Consider the following 17914-nt stretch of genomic DNA (forward strand, 5'->3'; position numbering starts at 1 on the left):
TTTACCCAGGCAATCCAAAATCTGAACCCAGAGAAGCTGAATTTGTCAACCTTACAACAGTGAGGGAAGTTTATGCTCCTTACCTTGTTGAGCATGCTGTACTCTTGCCACAGGAGAGTGATATTTGGCACTGCTGGGCAACCTGATTTAGCTTCCTGAAAATGGCAGTGATGTGGTCACTGTTGTAGGGTGGGAAATTTCCCCGTGTGTTATTTTCAGGCGGGGGCAGAGAATCCATTTTAGCAAATGGATGTCAATTGTAAATATAATTATTAGCCGAACTTTGTAGCTTGAAAGCTTTAAGTTACAAGGGATAAGGTGGTCTCTGAAGTAACAGGGTTTCTGAGCTGTATAGGGAATCCTATCTTAGTAGGAACACCTTCAATTTAGCCCACTAGTCAGATTGGCGGCCAGAATGTGTCTGCATCCTGGCAGCTTAGCTGTGGGATGCCACAAGGTGCTATTTTAACATCTGTATGAAGCCATTTGGAGTAATCATCAGGACGTTTCTCTGTTACCTCTGAGTCAGGAGAGGCTGTGCAGAAGCTGTACCAGTCCTTGGATTTCTGAGGACCAATAGGCTGAATAGGGACTCTGTTGGTGAATGCTTGCCACTTTTGAAAATTGAGGAGTTTACCTGTTCTAATTGATGTTGTAACTGTTATGCCATTTAATGGGCTTGTTCATTATACATTTTAATTATGCATTTTTAATGTTGTCGATGAAATTTTATACTGTGTATTTTGATTATGGGTAGCTATATTTTTATAATGTGTATTTTTTTATTTTATTTTTTTGCTGTTGGCTTTTACTTGTGATTTTGCTGTTGGCTTTTACTTGTTTGCAAACTGCCTTGTTTTTTCTTCTCAAAATGAAAGATGGTATATACATTATTTTGATAATAATAATTTAATAAATTTCTCTGGCTGCTTCCTGGAGTCATATTTTTTTTATAAAAAAAGTTAGCCACCCTAGGCAGGATCTTGGGAACCTATTTTAAGTATGGATTGATAGAACGGGGGAGCATTTTCCTGTATAAGCCTAAGAAACACCAGAAGCTGAGACGAGCCAATGTGGTGTAATGGTTAGAATGTTGAACTACTACCTGGGAGAGCAGGGTTTGAATCCCCTCTAAGCCATGAAACTCACTGGGTGACCTTGTGCCAGTCACCATCTTTTTACCCTAACCTACTTCACAGGGTAAATGGGACGCGGGTGGCGCTGTGGGTAAAAGCCTCAGCGCCTAGGGCTTGCCGATCAAAAGGTCGGCGGTTCAAATCCCCGCGACGGGGTGCGCTCCTGTTGCTCGGTCCCAGCGCCTGCCAACCTAGCAGTTCGAAAGCACCTCCGGGTGCAAGTAGATAAATAGGGACCGCTTTCTAGCGGGAAGGTAAACGGCGTTTCCGTGTGCAGCTCTGGCTCGCCAGAGCAGCGATGTCACACTGGCCACGTGACCCGGAAGTGTCTCCGGACAGCGCTGGCCCCCGGCCTCTTAAGTGAGATGGGCGCACAACCCCAGAGTCTGTCAAGACTGGCCCGTACGGGCAGGGGTACCTTTACCTTTTTACTTCACAGGGTTGTTGTGAGGATGAAATGGGGAGGAGGAGAATTGTGTGCACCACCTTGAGATCCTTGGAATATAAAGGTGGTATATAAATGTAATAAACACAATAAAATAAATAAATGAAGGCAGCCTGAAGGAGTTTTTTCATCCTTACTCACAGGCAAGGGAATGTACCTTGGCAATCTTGAGTGAGTTACCCGTGCAGGCTGAGGCAATAATTGCACTGGAGAAGAGAACAGTTGGCGTTCGTGGCTCCAGCAGCCTCATTCAGACCACACATGCAGGTTGACTTGTTGATAAAAAGCTGGCTTCCGCTAAGAGAGAGAACTGGATGGCCAAAATGATTTATTGGTGCTTATAAGCAGCACCAGCTTTTCATGTGCTGGAATGAGCCTCTGAAGCACCACGGCACATTTTAATTTTTCCAGCCTCCTTCCTGCCCAGCTGCCCTGGAGTTATCCAGCATTATCTCATTTATTTACTATATTTCTTATCCCGCTTTTTAGATAAGTGCTGTCTCCCAAAGTGGCTAGACTAAAAGAGCAGGAGGCACCAAGGAAAGGGACTGGAGGGAGAGGAGCTTTTCAAGGTGAGCTCTTGGAGAGCACTTAGACCTACCTGGGGCCAGGTTGTTCTTCCTTTGTTGGTGGTGTTGCCTGAATAGCAATGGGTGGCTCTTGGTCCTTCAGCCAGTGGAGGGGACCAGACTCCAGAGTGGCCCTTGATTGCTTCTGCACTCCCTGGGGCAACCAGTGGCTGGAACAGCATGTCTACTCAGGCAGGGAGGGGCCAGGTTGGTCTCCCCATTGCCTTAATATTCTTCCTGGGAAGAAGCTTCTCAGTGGCCCTGGGTTCCCCGGCCTGATAGCAGAAGCCGGAGTTGTGCTTATCTTCTGCTCTCCAGTCTCAGAGCACCAGAAGCATTTCTGCAATACTGCTTGCCTGCAGCTTTAAAAATAATAATAAATTACCCACTGCAGGTAACTATTTCAGCATGTTTTGCTTTTTCTGGTGTGCTTATAGTGACCATTCTATTTTCCTCAAACATGTCTGTCAATATGGTGGCCAGGAGCAGGTCCCTGGTTGTTGAGAGTAGCAGAAAGAAGTGCACAGCTCTCTCTCTCTCTCTCTTTTTACATCCCTGATGACGGCTTTTGATCAGGTTGAGGAGCAAGACAGTGGGGTTAGGGGAAGTATCCTGGATGTTTCCAGGCTTGCAATGCTGTATTTGTTTTGACCATTTCCTTTTGACAGCAGTTATAAAGCTCATGGCATGCTGTCACATTTGGTTAACTCCTCTTGGTTTTCATGGCCAATCATGACTGTAATGACTTGCAATAGTTACACTTGCTAAGTGGAAATTCGTAGCATTGAGCATGGATGTGGGAGAGCCGGGTTCAAATTTCCACACAGCCATTAAGTGTCCTGAATCGTCTGTGATAAGTTGCTGTCTCTTGGCTGAGCTTCGTAGAGGATGTTCTGAGAACATAATGAGCAATGTAGAATAATGTCACATATTAAGGACTATCGGAATTAATAACAGTTTACTGTTGTGCTCTTGGTGGTCAGTGATGATCATTAGATGTTTCCATAGTGGGTACTAATGGGCGGAAGCCAGTGTTTGGGGGCTACAGCTAGTCAGGATTTTCCATAGTGTGGGGAAATGAAAATGAGCAATTGGGAGAGATTTAGTATAATTCAATTGGGAGAGATAGGTCTGAGATTCCCATCTCCCCCTGAAGTTAATAAAATTAGATAGATAGATAGATAGATAGATAGATAGATAGATAGATAGACAGACAGACAGACAGACAGACAGACAGACAGACAGACAGACAAGTTTTTCTCCCATTCTCATAACAGTAGAAATCATAAGCATCCAGTGAAGCTGAATGTTGGAAGATCTGGGAGAGTTTTAAGTCTTTCAGCCAGCACATTGTTAAAACTATAAAACTCACTCCTGCAGGAGACGGTGAGGGCCACCAACTTAGATGGCTTCAAATTCGTGGAGAAGGCTATCAATGGCTGCTCTCCATGGTGACTCTGTTCTGCCTCCACAGTCAGAGGCAGCAGTGCTTTGCAATACCAGTTGCTGGAAACTGCAGGAGGGGAGCCGGCTCTTGTGGTTGTGGCTCTGCTGAGGGTTTCCCAAAGGCATCGTTTGGCCACTGTGAGATGCTGGACTAGGTAGGCCATTGGCCTGATTCATCAGGCTCTTCTTAGGTTCTTATTTCTGCCCTGTAGAGATGCAACCAAAGTGCTGCACATCCCTGCTGCTGCCTCATGCAATCCATCCATCCATGCACACATACATACCAAATGTGAGATTCTGGTGCAGCAGCAAAAGCAGGAGACATAAAGATGCAGCAGGTGACCTGAAGGCGGGAGGAAGTCGAAGGGCGTTCTCAAAAATAGCAGCTGGTTGGGTGGGCAGATGGAAGAGCAGCAACTCTCAGCCTTTGGACTTCCCCAGTCCTGCTCCTTCCTCCCATCTCTGAGCATGCTTGGGGTTAGCCTTCCCATCAGCTGGCAGAAGGGAGGGGAGAAGTGCTTTGAATATTTCCAGGTCCAGGATCAAAAGCCTTTTTGTGTCTGCTAGTGGGATGTGGCTTTCTCTCCCTCCCTCCTTCCCTTTCTCTCACTTTTTTTTCTGCTTCCCTTTTCTGGTAGAGCCCTGCCAAGTACAGGAAGACTCCAGTGTATGCCTCTCCTTATAGGGGTTGGGGTGGGGAGGCAGGGAGGAGGAGGAGGAAGTGTTTCTGGTTCTGTGGGAATGTGAGCTTTCTCCCACTCTGTAAACAGCTGGTGACTCATTGCATAGCTATGGCACCAAAGGGATGCATGGCCTAAGGCATGCTGTGTGTGTGTATGTGTACACACACAGGGAAGGGAACTGAGCTTGTTTTCTTCCCGCCACATCCCCGCTCTGCTTCCTTGACTTTCTCACCGAAAACCTTTGGCGGGAGGAGAAAGAGAGACCCTGCGGAGTTCCTGCCTTCATGCCTCTCCTGCCTGCACAACCTGCCTTCCACACGGGAGGTGCCCGGGGCAGCGGCAAGGAGGCTTCCGTGGTGCACGGCAAAGTCCAAACATGAGGGCGGGAGAGGAGAGCTGCACAGAAATGAGCAAGGGCTTGGGAAGGGCTCTGCAAATCCAAGGTAACGCTGCTGGGCTCCTTTCCAGCTCTCTGCAAAGCTCTCTACTGCCTCGCCCCACCTTTTCTCATTTCCCGTTATGTGGCTTGCCTGTGATTTTCACTCCTCTGGCTTTTAACCGCTCTCAGCTGCCCTCCAAAGCCTCCTGCTCTTCTCTCTGGGAGATCCTGAGGCCTAGAACCCCCCTGCAGCCTCCCTGTGTGTGGGATCCTCCGATTCTCTTGCCCTTCAGTACCCACTTTCGTTAGGCAGTCCTTGCCTTTGCCCCCTGCTTCTCATTCCAAGAAGACATGAATTCTAGGTACCTCGGCAGCCCTGGCTGACATCAAGCTTAGGACACTGCTACTGCACTCGGTGCTTGAGTTATATGGATGCTGCTGTAGAAATAACAGTTCCCTCCACTTCCTAAAATATATCCCATAATTCCTCAGCCTGTTGAGTCCTTCCCTTTCCTTGCATCTTCTTCATTCTGTCCTCATTTGCCTCACACACCTTGGCTACCTTAGTAATGGATCTGTATCATCGCCTACTAGTTTCGTCAGTCCTGTTCGTCTTTCCACTTCCTACAGGGATTCGCAAATATGGTCACATTCAATGTATCAGCACAGAGTTGACCAACGACGCGGAAGGGCCTCTGTAAGCACCTACAGACTTTCAGAGTTTTAAAATATTTGGGCTGCATTCCCACACTGCTACCCAGGATTACCGGGAGCTGTGCTTGATTTCTAGCAGGTGTCCAGACTCTCAAACGATGCCTCCCTGTTTTAACTGCAAGGTGTGGTTGCTTAGCAGTGAGGGGAAGGCACTCTGTATCTACTCAGAGGTACTTTTCTTTATTGTATTACACCAGCGACTTCCAAACTTTTCCCTGTATGGACTACTTGGAAATTGCTGAGGGTTTTGGGGGACCACTTAATGATTTTTCTGACTGCTGTAGTAATTGCAATGCGCTGTGCTAGATGATGTGCGATTTTAAATGCATTTTTGCAGACATGCAGTGGATCAGCTGAATAACGCTTACGGATCACTGGTGGTCAGTGGACCATTTTAGGAACTTCTGTATCACACTGTTCCATGTCTGTTTCTTTAAAGAAGCATGGCCGTAGTTCAGTGGGAGTTTTTGGAGGAGAGAGGCTAGGCCATCGCTGAGCACCTGCTTTGCATGTTCAGTTCCTGGCATCTCCAGGCAGGGCTGGCAGAGACCCCCACCTGAAACCCTGGAGAGCTGCTGCCAGGCAGGGCCAAGAGTGCAGAGCTAGACGGACACAGTGATCTGACTTGGTGCAAATCCGCTATGTCCCCAAGAAGTGCAGGGCCCCTGAAAGGGAATGTTTTCACTTCCACAGCAGCAATCCCTTCTCTCGTTTTCAATTTTGCGCGCATGTCACGTGAAGCTGAACTGTGTTGATCACCACAAGTGAAGGGAGAAGCATTTGTGGCTGAGCCAGACCGGGCCCCCCCGCCCCGCCCCTGCTCAAATTCCTCCATTCAGCCTGCTGGACTTCCCCCTTTCACTTTCTCTAGGGGGGCGGGAAAGAGTGTCCTGAAACGAATTGAGTTTGTTGACTCTCCCTTTGTCCTCCCAGCGTCTTTGCACAGAGATGACCCCAAGTCATGATTTGCTTTTGGGCTTCTCTTGTTTCCATGGTTACCGTCTCGGGGTTGGCTACTTTCCCAAGGTCACCATGGCAACTATCGGAAGGGAATCATGCTTGGGATGCTTTAGCTGAGTATCCTTTTTAAAAAAAAAATGAATGATTAGAACGTGTGACACGATGTAGAGGTGGATGGAGACAAGTTTTCCTTCTCCGGAAGGGAGCTTGTAGGGGAGAAGGGAGAACTCGGTCCAGACTGTCTTCTAAGGTTCCTTACGCCCGGCGCTGCAGCTTCCGAAAGCCGCCTATGCTTGCTAGGCGCGACAGCCCTGAGCGCCCAGACCCTCTGCTCCCCTGGCCCAGGCTGGCAGGGGAGAAGGAAGCTGCTGTGATGTCACAGCTGCATTGCCCTCTCCCCCTTCTCCTACAGGCGCTCCAACTGTGTCATCCATCTGTGCTGCGCGATGCAGGTGGAGGCTCTGCCGCCGAGGTCTAGACAGGCAGACTGCCTCTCCTGTGCCGATTGAAGGGGTGTAGTTTGCAAAGTGTACCTGAGGTGAGAGTGAAGGGCAGCCGTCCTCAGGGCGAGTGGGGAGGAGGCGTCGCTGCTGTGTGCCACATTTCCACACAGCGGGGAAGATCAGAAGGGCACCCCCTCCCTCAGCCTTAGGGCGAGAGAACCCCACAAAGTGAGGAGAACGTTGCATTTTTCTCTTTCTCTTTTGCAACCTGTTCCACCTGTCTTGTGATTTTTTCCTGTGTGGTTTGTTTGTCTGCCTTGAGATTTGGGAGGCTTACAGGTGGTGGTGGGCAGAGGTTTGTTCACTTTTCTACTTGCACTGTTGAAATCTTTAGCAGGGTGGGGACTAAGGCCAGAGGTTATCGTCCCTTAGCTTTTAGGTGACCTTCGTGTGGGGTGGTGAGATGTCTTAAGTAAAAGTTTGTGTGTGTTGTTTTTTTAATTGGGGGAAAAAACATATTCCGTGTTTCTGCTATCTGCTAACCCTGATTCTGTGATTGTAATAAATTTGTGCAGATTTCCAAGATACTATTGCATGGTTTTTCAAAAACTGTACAGAGAAAATAGCAATCGGCTAGAGCTTTTGAGATTGGGGAAGAAAAGGTTAGCTTTACTGAACAAACGGAGCCCAGACAAACAGATAAGGAACTGTTCCAAATTTAGAAACCCCCTCACTTAAACCGTGGGGGGGGGGAGAATTAGATTGGCATCATGAAATGCTGGAATCCAGGATAAGCAAATTGATAAAATTTGGGTCTAAAGTCTTTGTAGGCCTGTGGACACAGTGGTGTGGGAGACGGGAGGTAGGGATGGAGGAGCTCTTCCCTACCTCAATAACTTGGTAATTACATGAAAATCCTGGACAGAAATGATGTCTAACTCGGGCTGCTTTCTCATCTTCTCCCATCTTGCCACTCTGATTTCTTTCTGAGTGTGGATTAAGCCGCTGTTGTGTTCGGTCCTATCGGGTGTTCTGGTTTGTTATTCCACAATCCTTCCCTAGCCTAACAGCCAAAAACATCACCCCAGATTTTGTTTGGGTTTCATGCCTTCAGGCACAAAGCACCTTAGTGGCAGAGCGCATCTTTTTCAGGCAGGAAGAGGAACTCAGATCCAACCCTGGCACTGTACCTAAAATGATTTGTGGTTGCAAGACTAGAAAAGGTGGGAGCATTGGAGAGCTGCTGCCCATTAGGACAGACAACACTAGGCTATGTCGACCAGTGGCCCTGAATCTGTATAAAGTGGTTTTCTAATAGGGAAGGGTCGTAGCTCAGCGCTGAAGTGCTTGCGAAAGGTCCCAGGTCCAGTCCCCAGCATCTCCAGATAAGGCAAGGAATGTCTCCTGTCTGAAACTCTGGACAGCTGCTGCCTGTCAGTGTAGACAATACTGAGCTAGACAGAAGGTAGCTTCCTATGTTCCTATATATGTACAATCTGAGATATTGATAATTTCTTTGTCTAGCAAATGCTGGCAACTAGCTCTATGTTGGGCTCTCATGCGTAACATGAACACACAGAGAATGCCTATTCAACAAGGAAGGTCCAGTGTTACATACCCAGGGGTCTGTATGCAAGTTCTTAGACACACATACAGGGTGAGTCTTTTAAAAGAGGCCCAATGGAACATGTGTACTCTGTATCCACGGGGCCTCTATTAAAGGACTCACCCTGTATAATCAGTGCTGCTTCTTTCTTTAAATGAGCTCTGGTTGCATGCCTGTGATGTCTGATAGGATCACTGAGAATGGGGAATCCCTGTCTTTGCCTGTAATAACATAGGTGAGACTGAAATCATAGACCTGTTTATCTCATTTATTTAAATAATTTGTATCCTGCTCTTCAATTGAGGAAAAGCTCCCTAGCGTGACTTACAGATTGCAGACCTGGGGGCAGGGATTGGTTTTAATATTTTAGTGTATTTTTTAGTAATCTAAAAAGACACCTCACATAAGGAAAATGGATTGGGAGGGAGGAGGAAATCAGGGACAACTTGAGAGTTAGAAGTTCTAGTAGCTCCACTCAGTGCCCCAACTAGCAGAAATGGCTACTGATGGCCAGGGTAGGGCATGATGTTGCTTCAGTTCTCCCTCCCCACATCCTGCGTCTTATATTGTAAAAAGGCTAGTTTTGTTAATTTATTCTCTTTAAGGCAGCAGTTTTCATTTCATGTTGGGGTTGTGGGGCAACAGAGGGAGGAAGTACAGAGTTCCAGGAGTGGTACAGAAGAAAGAGCTTTCCCAGCCCCAAACTGATTGTCCCCTAACCGAAGGCAGTGCAGATCAATGAGACTAAGTTTGTGTTTGCTATGGAATGACGCAAGACTACAGTGGGTTTTAAACTTACAAGTGGGGGGCATCAGGCAGAGATTGAGCCTGTGCCATCCCCATCCCCACTCATTCTGGTGTTGAGAAAAGTGACAGGGAAGCCAGCCATACCGATAAGCCACAACAGATCAGGAGGTGCTTTCTGGCCTTTAAAGATCTCCTGAATGAAACTGAGCAACTAGGGGATTCTGTTTTCACCGCTGATTGTGTACCCCCCCCCCCTTGCCTAGCACTTCTCTGATACAGCAGGATCTCAGCCTGACACATCTACAATGCTCATCCACCCCGGCCCGAATTGGGAAGCCCAGGAAGAGCACAGCATTCTCCTAATGATGTTTCCCCACAAGTGGTTCTAGGATGAGGTCTCGAATAAGGTCTCCTTGAATTTATGCCTTTTCTAATACCACTGTTGGATAATTGGCCCCGGTCTTTTGGTGGCACACATCCATCCACACATACCTTAGGAGCCTGTATATCCGTATGCTCTCTTGTGGGCTCAGCGGTTGGCGAGCTGGCTTACGTGGTTCCGGAAATGAGCATAGGTTCAAAGACAAGGGAAAGAGTTCAAAAAATAATGGAGGAGCATTGCCTTAAATAGATTTGACATATAAAAGATATGTGACGTTCTCTGAATCGAAATGCAGCATATGAATGTGGTGGGGGAAATGTCCCATTTAAAATGTCTTTTCTGGGTCTGTTTCCTTTCTCTAAACCTGTTGCCTCTCTCTCTCTCTCCCCTTTTTCTCTTCCCATCTAGTTGCAATTTCTGAGCAGTTCTGTCCAGGTGACCGTACCCAGGTTATGACGACTAATCCAAAACCAAACAAAACATTAAAGGTAAGTAAAGTGGCATAAAATGGGGAAGTGGAACTTGCAACCCTGCAGGTGTTGCTGGACTCTAGCTATCATCAGCCCCAGCCAGGATGGCAAATGGTCAGGGATGCTGGGAGTTATACTCCAGCAACATCCGGAGGACCACAGGCTCTCCCCCCACCCCATTCTGATATAAAGCATAGATGGCTTTTTAAGGAAAACTGAGACATGTTCCTGGAACCTCCTCCATGGCCAGAGGCAATATACCTCTGTGTGCCAGATGCTGCAGGTGCCCATTGTCTTCATACCTTGCTTGTGAACTCCCAGAGCAGCCTTCCCTAACTTAGTGCCATCCTTGCATTCCAGGTTGCAACTCCTGGGTTGCAACAGACCATTGTCTGTGCTGGTTGGAGGAACTGTAATCCAAAACATCTGGCAAGCAGTAGGTTGGGGAAGGCTGTTTCAGAGGCATCTGGCTAGCATTTGTTAAACAGAATGTGGGACACAAGGCTTTTATTTTAAAAAAAAAGTCTGTGTGTGCTCTATATGAAAATTGTTTTCATGGTGGCAGATCTCCTAAATCACAAGCGGGGAACTTGTAGACCTCCAGGTATTGTTGCACTGCAACTTCCAGAGTCCCTGACCATTGGGCTATGCTGCCTGGCACTGATGTGAGCTAAACTCCATCCTGTGGGGCGTCACAGGTTCCCTGTTCTAAATTACCACCTTCCCCAGCGGTAATTCTTTAAAATACATTGTTCAGTGCCAAATTCTTTAGCCTGCCGATAACGCAGTGCTACAGCTTTCCTTCAGAAGAGAGTTTTTCTTCATCGCTTTTTAAAGAGAAACCAAGGATACCTATGTCTAACTTGCTGGAGACGAGGACAATATTCTGTATCTGGACCTGAGCTGAAGTGAAGTTTTACGCAGTTCATGGAATCTTGCAGGAAAATTCATGCCACACTCACAGGCTGGGGACCATAGTGTGGTGGAAGGGTGCATCTTTGCAAGGCACAGGTTTCCATATTCAACCCCCTGCATCTCTAGTTAAAAAGGATTTTGGTTAGTGGGCTAGAAAGCACGTCTACCTGATGCCCAGTTGATCTGCTGTCAACCAGCTCAGACTAGATGGACTCACGGTCTGATTCTGTGTTAAACGGCTTCATACGCTCAGGTCCTGTAACAGATTTCCTGGATGTCTTCATATGGCCATGAATTTCCGTGCATAATCATCTGAGTCATTTCCCTTTCCATTCCTCGTGGAAGAGGGACATGGGAAGCCCTTCTGAGGTACAACATCCTGAGGTTGACGTGGCTTGTGGAGAGGAAGGAAGGAGCCACTCTGCTGCTTCCTGCCCTCCAGCTAGCAGGATGTCCTCATGCCGCTGTGGGAAGTGGGCAAAAATCATTGGCCCATTGGAAAAATTCCAAAATCCCTTATGAGGGCGGCATACTTTTATTAGTCCAACCCAAATGTGGTACCTGGAGTGACTGAACACTCAGCCCATGAAACACTGACATTTCTTAAAATATATCAACATGGTCCTTTACACAGGAAATCCATTTTATTTTTTTAAAAATCCATCAAATTCACAATACCTGGGTGGTTGGGAGGGGGCTGCCCCCAGAATAAGACTGAGCATGGGATCATAGAATCTTAGAACTGGAATCATCTAGTCTAACTCAGCTAAAGCATCCATGACAGCTGGCCATCCACCTTTGCTTAAAAATCTCCAAGGAAGGAGAGTACACCTCTCATATGAGTCTGTTCCACTCTCAAACAGTTCTTGCTGTCAGAAAGTTTTTCTGTCAGTAAGCTTAGTCGGAATCTCTTTTCTTGTTACTTGAAACCATTGGTTCAAGTCCTACCCTCCAGAGCAGGAGAAAACAAGCATACTCCCTCTTCCATGTGATAGCTCTTAAAATGGCTATTACATTTCATTTCAGCATAGGTGATAAATGGGCTTTGGGGGGGCGGGGGGGACATGATGGGTTCACTGCTGAGAAGACCCTGTCATTTGTTGCTAAAGGAGCTACCTAGAGAAGGGCTTTAGCAGAATATCATAACCTATGTGGGAAGACTCAGTTCATAAGATATTTGGCTCCCAAGGCATTTAGAGCTTTTAAAAGTTAACATCAGCACTGTCAATTGGGCCCAGAAGCAAACAGATAGCCAATATTAATTTATTTACATACTGCAGTTGAGCATTTGACTGATTTAAATAGCTGTTCAACAGTGGGACAGACTCCCTCCGAAGGTGGTGAAGGTTTTTGAACAGAGGTTGGATGGCCACCTGTTATGGATTCTTTAGCTGTGATTCTGCATTGCAGGGGGATAGACTAGGTGTCTTTTGGGGTCCCTTTCAACCCTATGATTCTGTGAGAGGTGGAAAGGATTTGGTCAATTAAGCAGATCAAATACTGGTCAGGTATTTTTAAAAGCACTAACTTTATCACAGCAGCAGAAAAAGAAAAGTTACTGCCACATATCTGAATTATAAAAACTGAATTATACTGCTAATTGTTGTGAAATAATACATTACCATAACTTTTAACCATGTTGGTTCAGGTTTTTTTTATAAATGATGAATGATTCTTGTGAATAATGCTTTGGACTCAGAGGGAAGAGTCAGGTGTAAATGTTGACTTGGGTAGAAACTACTCTGCACCAAGTGCCACTCACTGGATCATCTGCAGATTTCAAGTAGAATTCTCCATCTGAGTTCCTGCAGATGAGGAATTCTGACGCAGAACTCTGAAACTGGGTAGTAGAGATTCACAAAGAAGTGGTCAGAGGCAGCCAATTACTATTCCAATCATTACACGTGAGGAAAACTGAGGCCAAGAGATTAAGTGACCCAGAGATTGACCACTAAAACCCAACGTGCCTCCTTCCTGCTCTCGTATATCTTCGCACGGGAGAAGGCATTCCCTGAGATACTTTGGACCCAAACAGTTTAGACTTATAGAAATCAAAGCCCACACTTTGATTTTAGCCCAGAGACCTGCTGGAAGCCAGTGCAAAACAAGTCGGTTTTGTCAGCTCATCTTGGTCAGAAGAGGGGCAGCAGTATTTGGAACTAATTGTACAGCCTTCAAGGGCAGTTCCAGATATGATAGCAAATAATCAGGAAGTTACCGAGGCGTACAGGATAGCAAGGCTGAGCGATGGTTAGACCTGGGATAGCTCAGTCAGTAGAGCACAAGACTCTTAACCTCAGGGTCGTGGGTTCGAGCCCCATGTTGGGCAACAGATTCCTCCACACTAGGAGGTTGAGCTAGATGGCCCTTGTGGTCCCTTCCCATTCTATGATTCTGTGATCCATAAGTTGCCTTTGTGACATTGGTGTCTGCAGGTCAAGGAGGAGTCGGGAGAGAACGCCCCGGTGCTCAGTGACGATGAACTCGTGTCGATGTCTGTGCGGGAGCTGAACCAGCACTTGAGAGGTCTGACAAAAGAGGAGGTCATCCGCCTGAAGCAGCGGCGGCGCACGCTTAAGAACCGGGGCTACGCCGCCAGCTGCCGCATCAAGCGTGTGACGCAGAAGGAGGAGCTGGAGAGGCAGCGGGTGGAGCTGCAGCAGGAGGTGGAGAAGCTCGCCCGGGAAAACAGCAGCATGAAGCTAGAGCTGGACGCCCTGCGCTCCAAGTACGAGGCGCTGCAGACCTTTGCCCGCACCGTCGCCCGGGGGCCCATCACTCCGACCAAAGTTGCTGCCACCAGCGTCATCACCATCGTGAAGTCGGCAGAAATCTCGTCTGTTTCTGTGCCATTTTCAGCAGCCTCCTAGTGTCCAAAGTGGCAGAACTAGCAGCCCTTTTGGAAGGGAGAGTAGGATCTTGTTGATGGGTTTAGGAGCCTGCCTTCCTGAAAGATCAGCAATCCATTTTCTCCCCCAAAGCTACCAAGTGGACTCTGCAAAGGGGGAAACTAATGGGCTGTTCTTGCTGGGCACTTCAGGTTCTGTCAAGCTGCTTGTGGCTGAAATGGGAATGCCATATCAAGTAGTAGGTATTGCACGAGGGGTCTTGCACAACTCCTCCTCACAGCCTCTTTAAGTCCAAGGCAGTTCCCCAGTCGAGAGAAGACATCAGGGTATTCTCCAGAACATTTTGGAGTGAAACTGAACCACTCAGAAACGGATGGCCTGGCAGAATTGACAGGCAAGTTGAATAAATGAAGAACAGCCTCTTCCTTCTTTCAGAAAAAAAATATATGTCCGATCGTAGTCAGCTTTATGTCAGTCACAGAATGGGCAATTGGCTCTGGAGCAGCTTATGCTGAGAGTTCATCAGAATGTCATAGAACAATGTCTTATCTCTCCAGTTATGGAAACACCTTTACAGGTGAATTTCCACCTTTGGTGTGGTTATCTCCCCTTCCCTTTGCCGTGTGGCTTAGCAAACAGAGCAGTATCTACAATGCAAAAATGTCTCTCTAGCTACTTCCCCACAATGTGCCTGTGAGTCAGATGTCTTTTTAAAAATGTAGTCTTGTTACTTCTAAATCAATATTCTCTCTCTCTCTCTCTCTTGCTTTCTCTCTCTTTCTCATAACAATAACTATTAGATCTAGACTGAACAACGCTGCAGAGAAAAGGAAATGGGAAAGTGTTAAGAGTGTGGGGATGTGGGTGGGCTGTAAAAAAGAGAGAGATACTGTTAACGGCAGGAAGCCCGTGCTCTGACAAGGTGTTCTCTTACAGGGTCTGCTAAAAGGCCTGTAAAGCAGAAGCATGCAGGAGAAGACAAGAAAGTTTCACGTAAGAGACAGAAACAAGTGTGACATCAACACAAAGCCTTAACATAACCTCTTTCTGACTTCACAAGAGCTCTTTTTGGTGCTCTTTAATGTCAAAAGACAACATATGGCAAAGATGAGTGAGTGATGAAAACAAAGAGCAGTGTTCTTGGACGAGCTGCCTAGTAGATGTAAATATCTACAAGGGAACAGATCCTTGGAGATAATCTCAAGACCAGGGCATAGATGAAATGTTGCCAAGGAATGCAAGAAGGTTTGAAAATGCAAGAAGGTTTCTTTCTCAAGTAATTGCAAAGTTGGGACAGGGGATGGGTGGAGAAATGTGTTTCGTGGATCTGAGACAGGAAGGATTAGAGCTGATTGGTTCGTGGTGGGGAGGGCAGAAGAGGACTTGGGAGGTGGGGTGGAAGAGTGGAGGGAGAGGAAAGCAGAGATTTTTGAATTTAGTGGGGAAAGAGAGGAGTTAAAGTTTGTAAATGAGTTTGTAAAATCCAAGGAAGTAAGGAAAAGCAACAGGTTTTCGGATTAAATGAAAAGGAAGGACCTCGTACAAGTTGATTTAAGCTGTGCCTGCAAGACAAGTAATCTTCCTCTTCCTTAGCAAAAGGTACTCCTTTAAGGTTCCCAAATAAAAAGAGGGAGGACCCTGAGGCTTGGAGCCAAAATGCCCCATGTGGCAACACTTTAGATGGCCTGCACCATTTTAGACTGCTGGTGTAAGATAGGACCTTTTGAATGCTGCCTCCTCACCAGATACTCGACACATAAGCCCCAAGTAAGCTTACCAGAATAAAAAAGCTACCCTGGAATTTCTCCCTGACTTGCTCCTTTTGGAGGATGGCATCCTTTTACAGGGAAGAAGCTCTGTTTTGCACATTATGCACCACTCTGTATATTGATAACAGGGCTGGAGAACTTCGAAAACAGAGCTGAACCATTGCATATTGCCGGTGGGGCAATCTGTGACGTGGATTTGAACCAGGGCGGGCCAGTGAAGATGCTGGTGGCGATTTAAACCTTGTGTGTGTTCCCAGATAGCCAATTCCAACTTTACTCTTACTCTATGTGTGCATTTGCTGCTGCAGGAGTGATACTCTGCCTGACACACCACTGCTTGACATTATCATTGATGGTGGTAAGCAGAAACCACACTCCCTTTAGTGGAGTTAGGAACACGGATGGTATATCGCCCATGGCAGTTGGGTGCATGTACAGGGCAGATCCTTTACCAACACTGCCGCTAACACCTACTGTGTCTACACTCAATAAGAGTTAGCAGGGTTGCACACTTGCAGCACCCGCAAGGAAAATAAAACAAAAACCAAGTCATCTATTCAAGACTTAAATTCCTACCAGCCCACTGTTCTGGTGGCTTATTTTCTGAGTCTTGAGATGTGACTTTTTTTTAGGATTACCTCATTTCTTTCCAGGCCTCACATTACCCTCTAGAAGCCAAGCTGATGTCCTGTGTTTTAACCCATGCCTTTTTTGACCCCCTCAGCAAAGGTTGAGGAAGAAAAAAAAATCACACAATATTGCTCTTATTTCCTGTAAAAAATTATTTTGGAAAATGCCCTGGATCTCTGCAAGCTTCTCGAGTTCTTAAAGCAGAGAAAGGTTTTAGATAATTTGCACTGTTGGAGCTTTGGAAAACAAATAAGGCTGGCCATTGTGGGCTTAAGGATGCCAGGATGCTTCATAACCTCCCCCTGCCCCACCCCAGAATTTATTCTCGAGAAGGAAACCGCTGCGCACAGCTCAGGACCATCTCATAGCTGAGCAATGCGGAATTTGTGGCCCTCCAGATGTTGCAGGACTACAGCTCCCACAATCCCTCACTCGTAGCCTTGTTGGCTGGGGCAGATGGGAAATGGTGCTCAACCACATATGTATGGCCACAGGCTCACTGTCATAGCCAGAACCCTGAAAACGAGAGAATAGTGTTAACCTCTGTTTCATCATAGAGATAACGAAAGACTAGACTTGCTCAAAAGCTGCCATACGAAGGGCATCACCAATAGGAGCTCCTACGTTGACTCCAGAAATTGTTCTGTACAGGCTGTGCCCAGTTGACCCCCATACAGGGCTAGAGTCCCATAGATGTGCAGCTCTTGGGTTTCCTTGAATGTGTTTCATGGGGTTTCCTTTCAGAATAAGAACAGAGACAGACATTTTCTTGAGTAGTGTTTCTTTGCAACTGAGTAATCACCTGCCTCCCTCAGTTCTAGGAAAGTGGGCCAGAGGTGCAGGCAAGCAATTGCTGATTTTAGAAAAGAAACTGGTAGGAGACGCTCCAACAACAATCTAACTGAAACTGTGTTTGCAGTCAGCGGAATTAAGGCTTCAGCCTTAGGGTTTAGCTCTTAGCAGCTGTGTGTTTACCACCAGCTAGTTGCTGCTTACTCTCCCCATAGGGTAGTTGCTAGAAAACCTTTTCCTCCATAGGTGGTCTGCAGGCACATGAAGCATCTAGAATTTCCGTGGATAATACGATAATCTCTGAGGGAGTGACCTCAGCCTGATCTCTGCCGCTAATTTGAGAACTAAGAGCAGCTTCTGTGGGGCAAAGTGACATCAAACAACCCAACCAACACCAGGACTACGTACCTTTGTAATTTGATCAGGAGCAAGAGGCCGAAGGCATTATTAAAGCTGTCGTTACCATAGCCATGGTAGGTAATCCATATTGGATATCATTTAAGGACCATGTGGAAATATGTGAGAGACACACTTATAGAAACATATATAAATATATATAGATATATATATAATAAATGCATAATTATATACATTTTATCGTACAGATTTTTTTGTAAAAGATATTGTCTGCGTTGTTGTCTTTTTTAGTGTGGTATATTGTCGTTTTCTTATTTAAAAAAAAAGTCTGCTTCCAAGAGAAAGTGGGGAGGAGAAAAGAGCCGATAGTTTTCTCTGACGAGTCAGGAATATGACAGAAGGAATCTGAAAGCTTTGTTTAGTTTTATTTCTCACCTACTTTTTTGACACCTGTGGCTGCAGCCAGAGATATCCATTGGAAACACTTTCCTCTCAAAAGTCTGTGCACCAAAAGGATGGGAAGTTCAGGAGACCTGAGCAAATTGTGCCATCAGTCGCTGCAGGAATGTGTGTCCTACATGCATATGCCTACTTAGTCAATTCCTACATGGAAGGCACTTGA

The 17914-nt window shown here is 46.5% G+C and overlaps 1 protein-coding gene across 4 annotated transcripts; it reads left to right on the top strand.

Annotated features, from left to right (window-relative positions):
• Positions 1-2046: 2046 nt before the first annotated feature.
• MAFK (MAF bZIP transcription factor K) lies at positions 2047-17554 on the top strand. 4 transcript variants are annotated; one of them, XM_053365533.1, is made up of 3 exons: positions 2047-2153; positions 9919-9998; positions 13331-17554. In XM_053365533.1, exons 2-3 carry the CDS (start codon positions 9963-9965, stop codon positions 13763-13765), a joined length of 471 nt encoding a protein of 156 aa, XP_053221508.1. In that variant the 5' UTR covers positions 2047-2153; positions 9919-9962; the 3' UTR covers positions 13766-17554. The 4 variants fall into 4 exon arrangements, with proteins under 4 accessions (XP_053221508.1, XP_053221505.1, XP_053221506.1 ...); XM_053365530.1 differs by lacking the exon at positions 2047-2153 and adding an exon at positions 4383-4722; XM_053365531.1 differs by lacking the exon at positions 2047-2153 and adding an exon at positions 6445-6870.
• The last annotated feature ends 360 nt before the right edge of the window (positions 17555-17914 follow it).

This window comes from Podarcis raffonei, chromosome 14, assembly GCF_027172205.1.
Source record: "Podarcis raffonei isolate rPodRaf1 chromosome 14, rPodRaf1.pri, whole genome shotgun sequence".
Classification (NCBI taxonomy): Eukaryota; Metazoa; Chordata; class Lepidosauria; order Squamata; family Lacertidae; genus Podarcis; species Podarcis raffonei.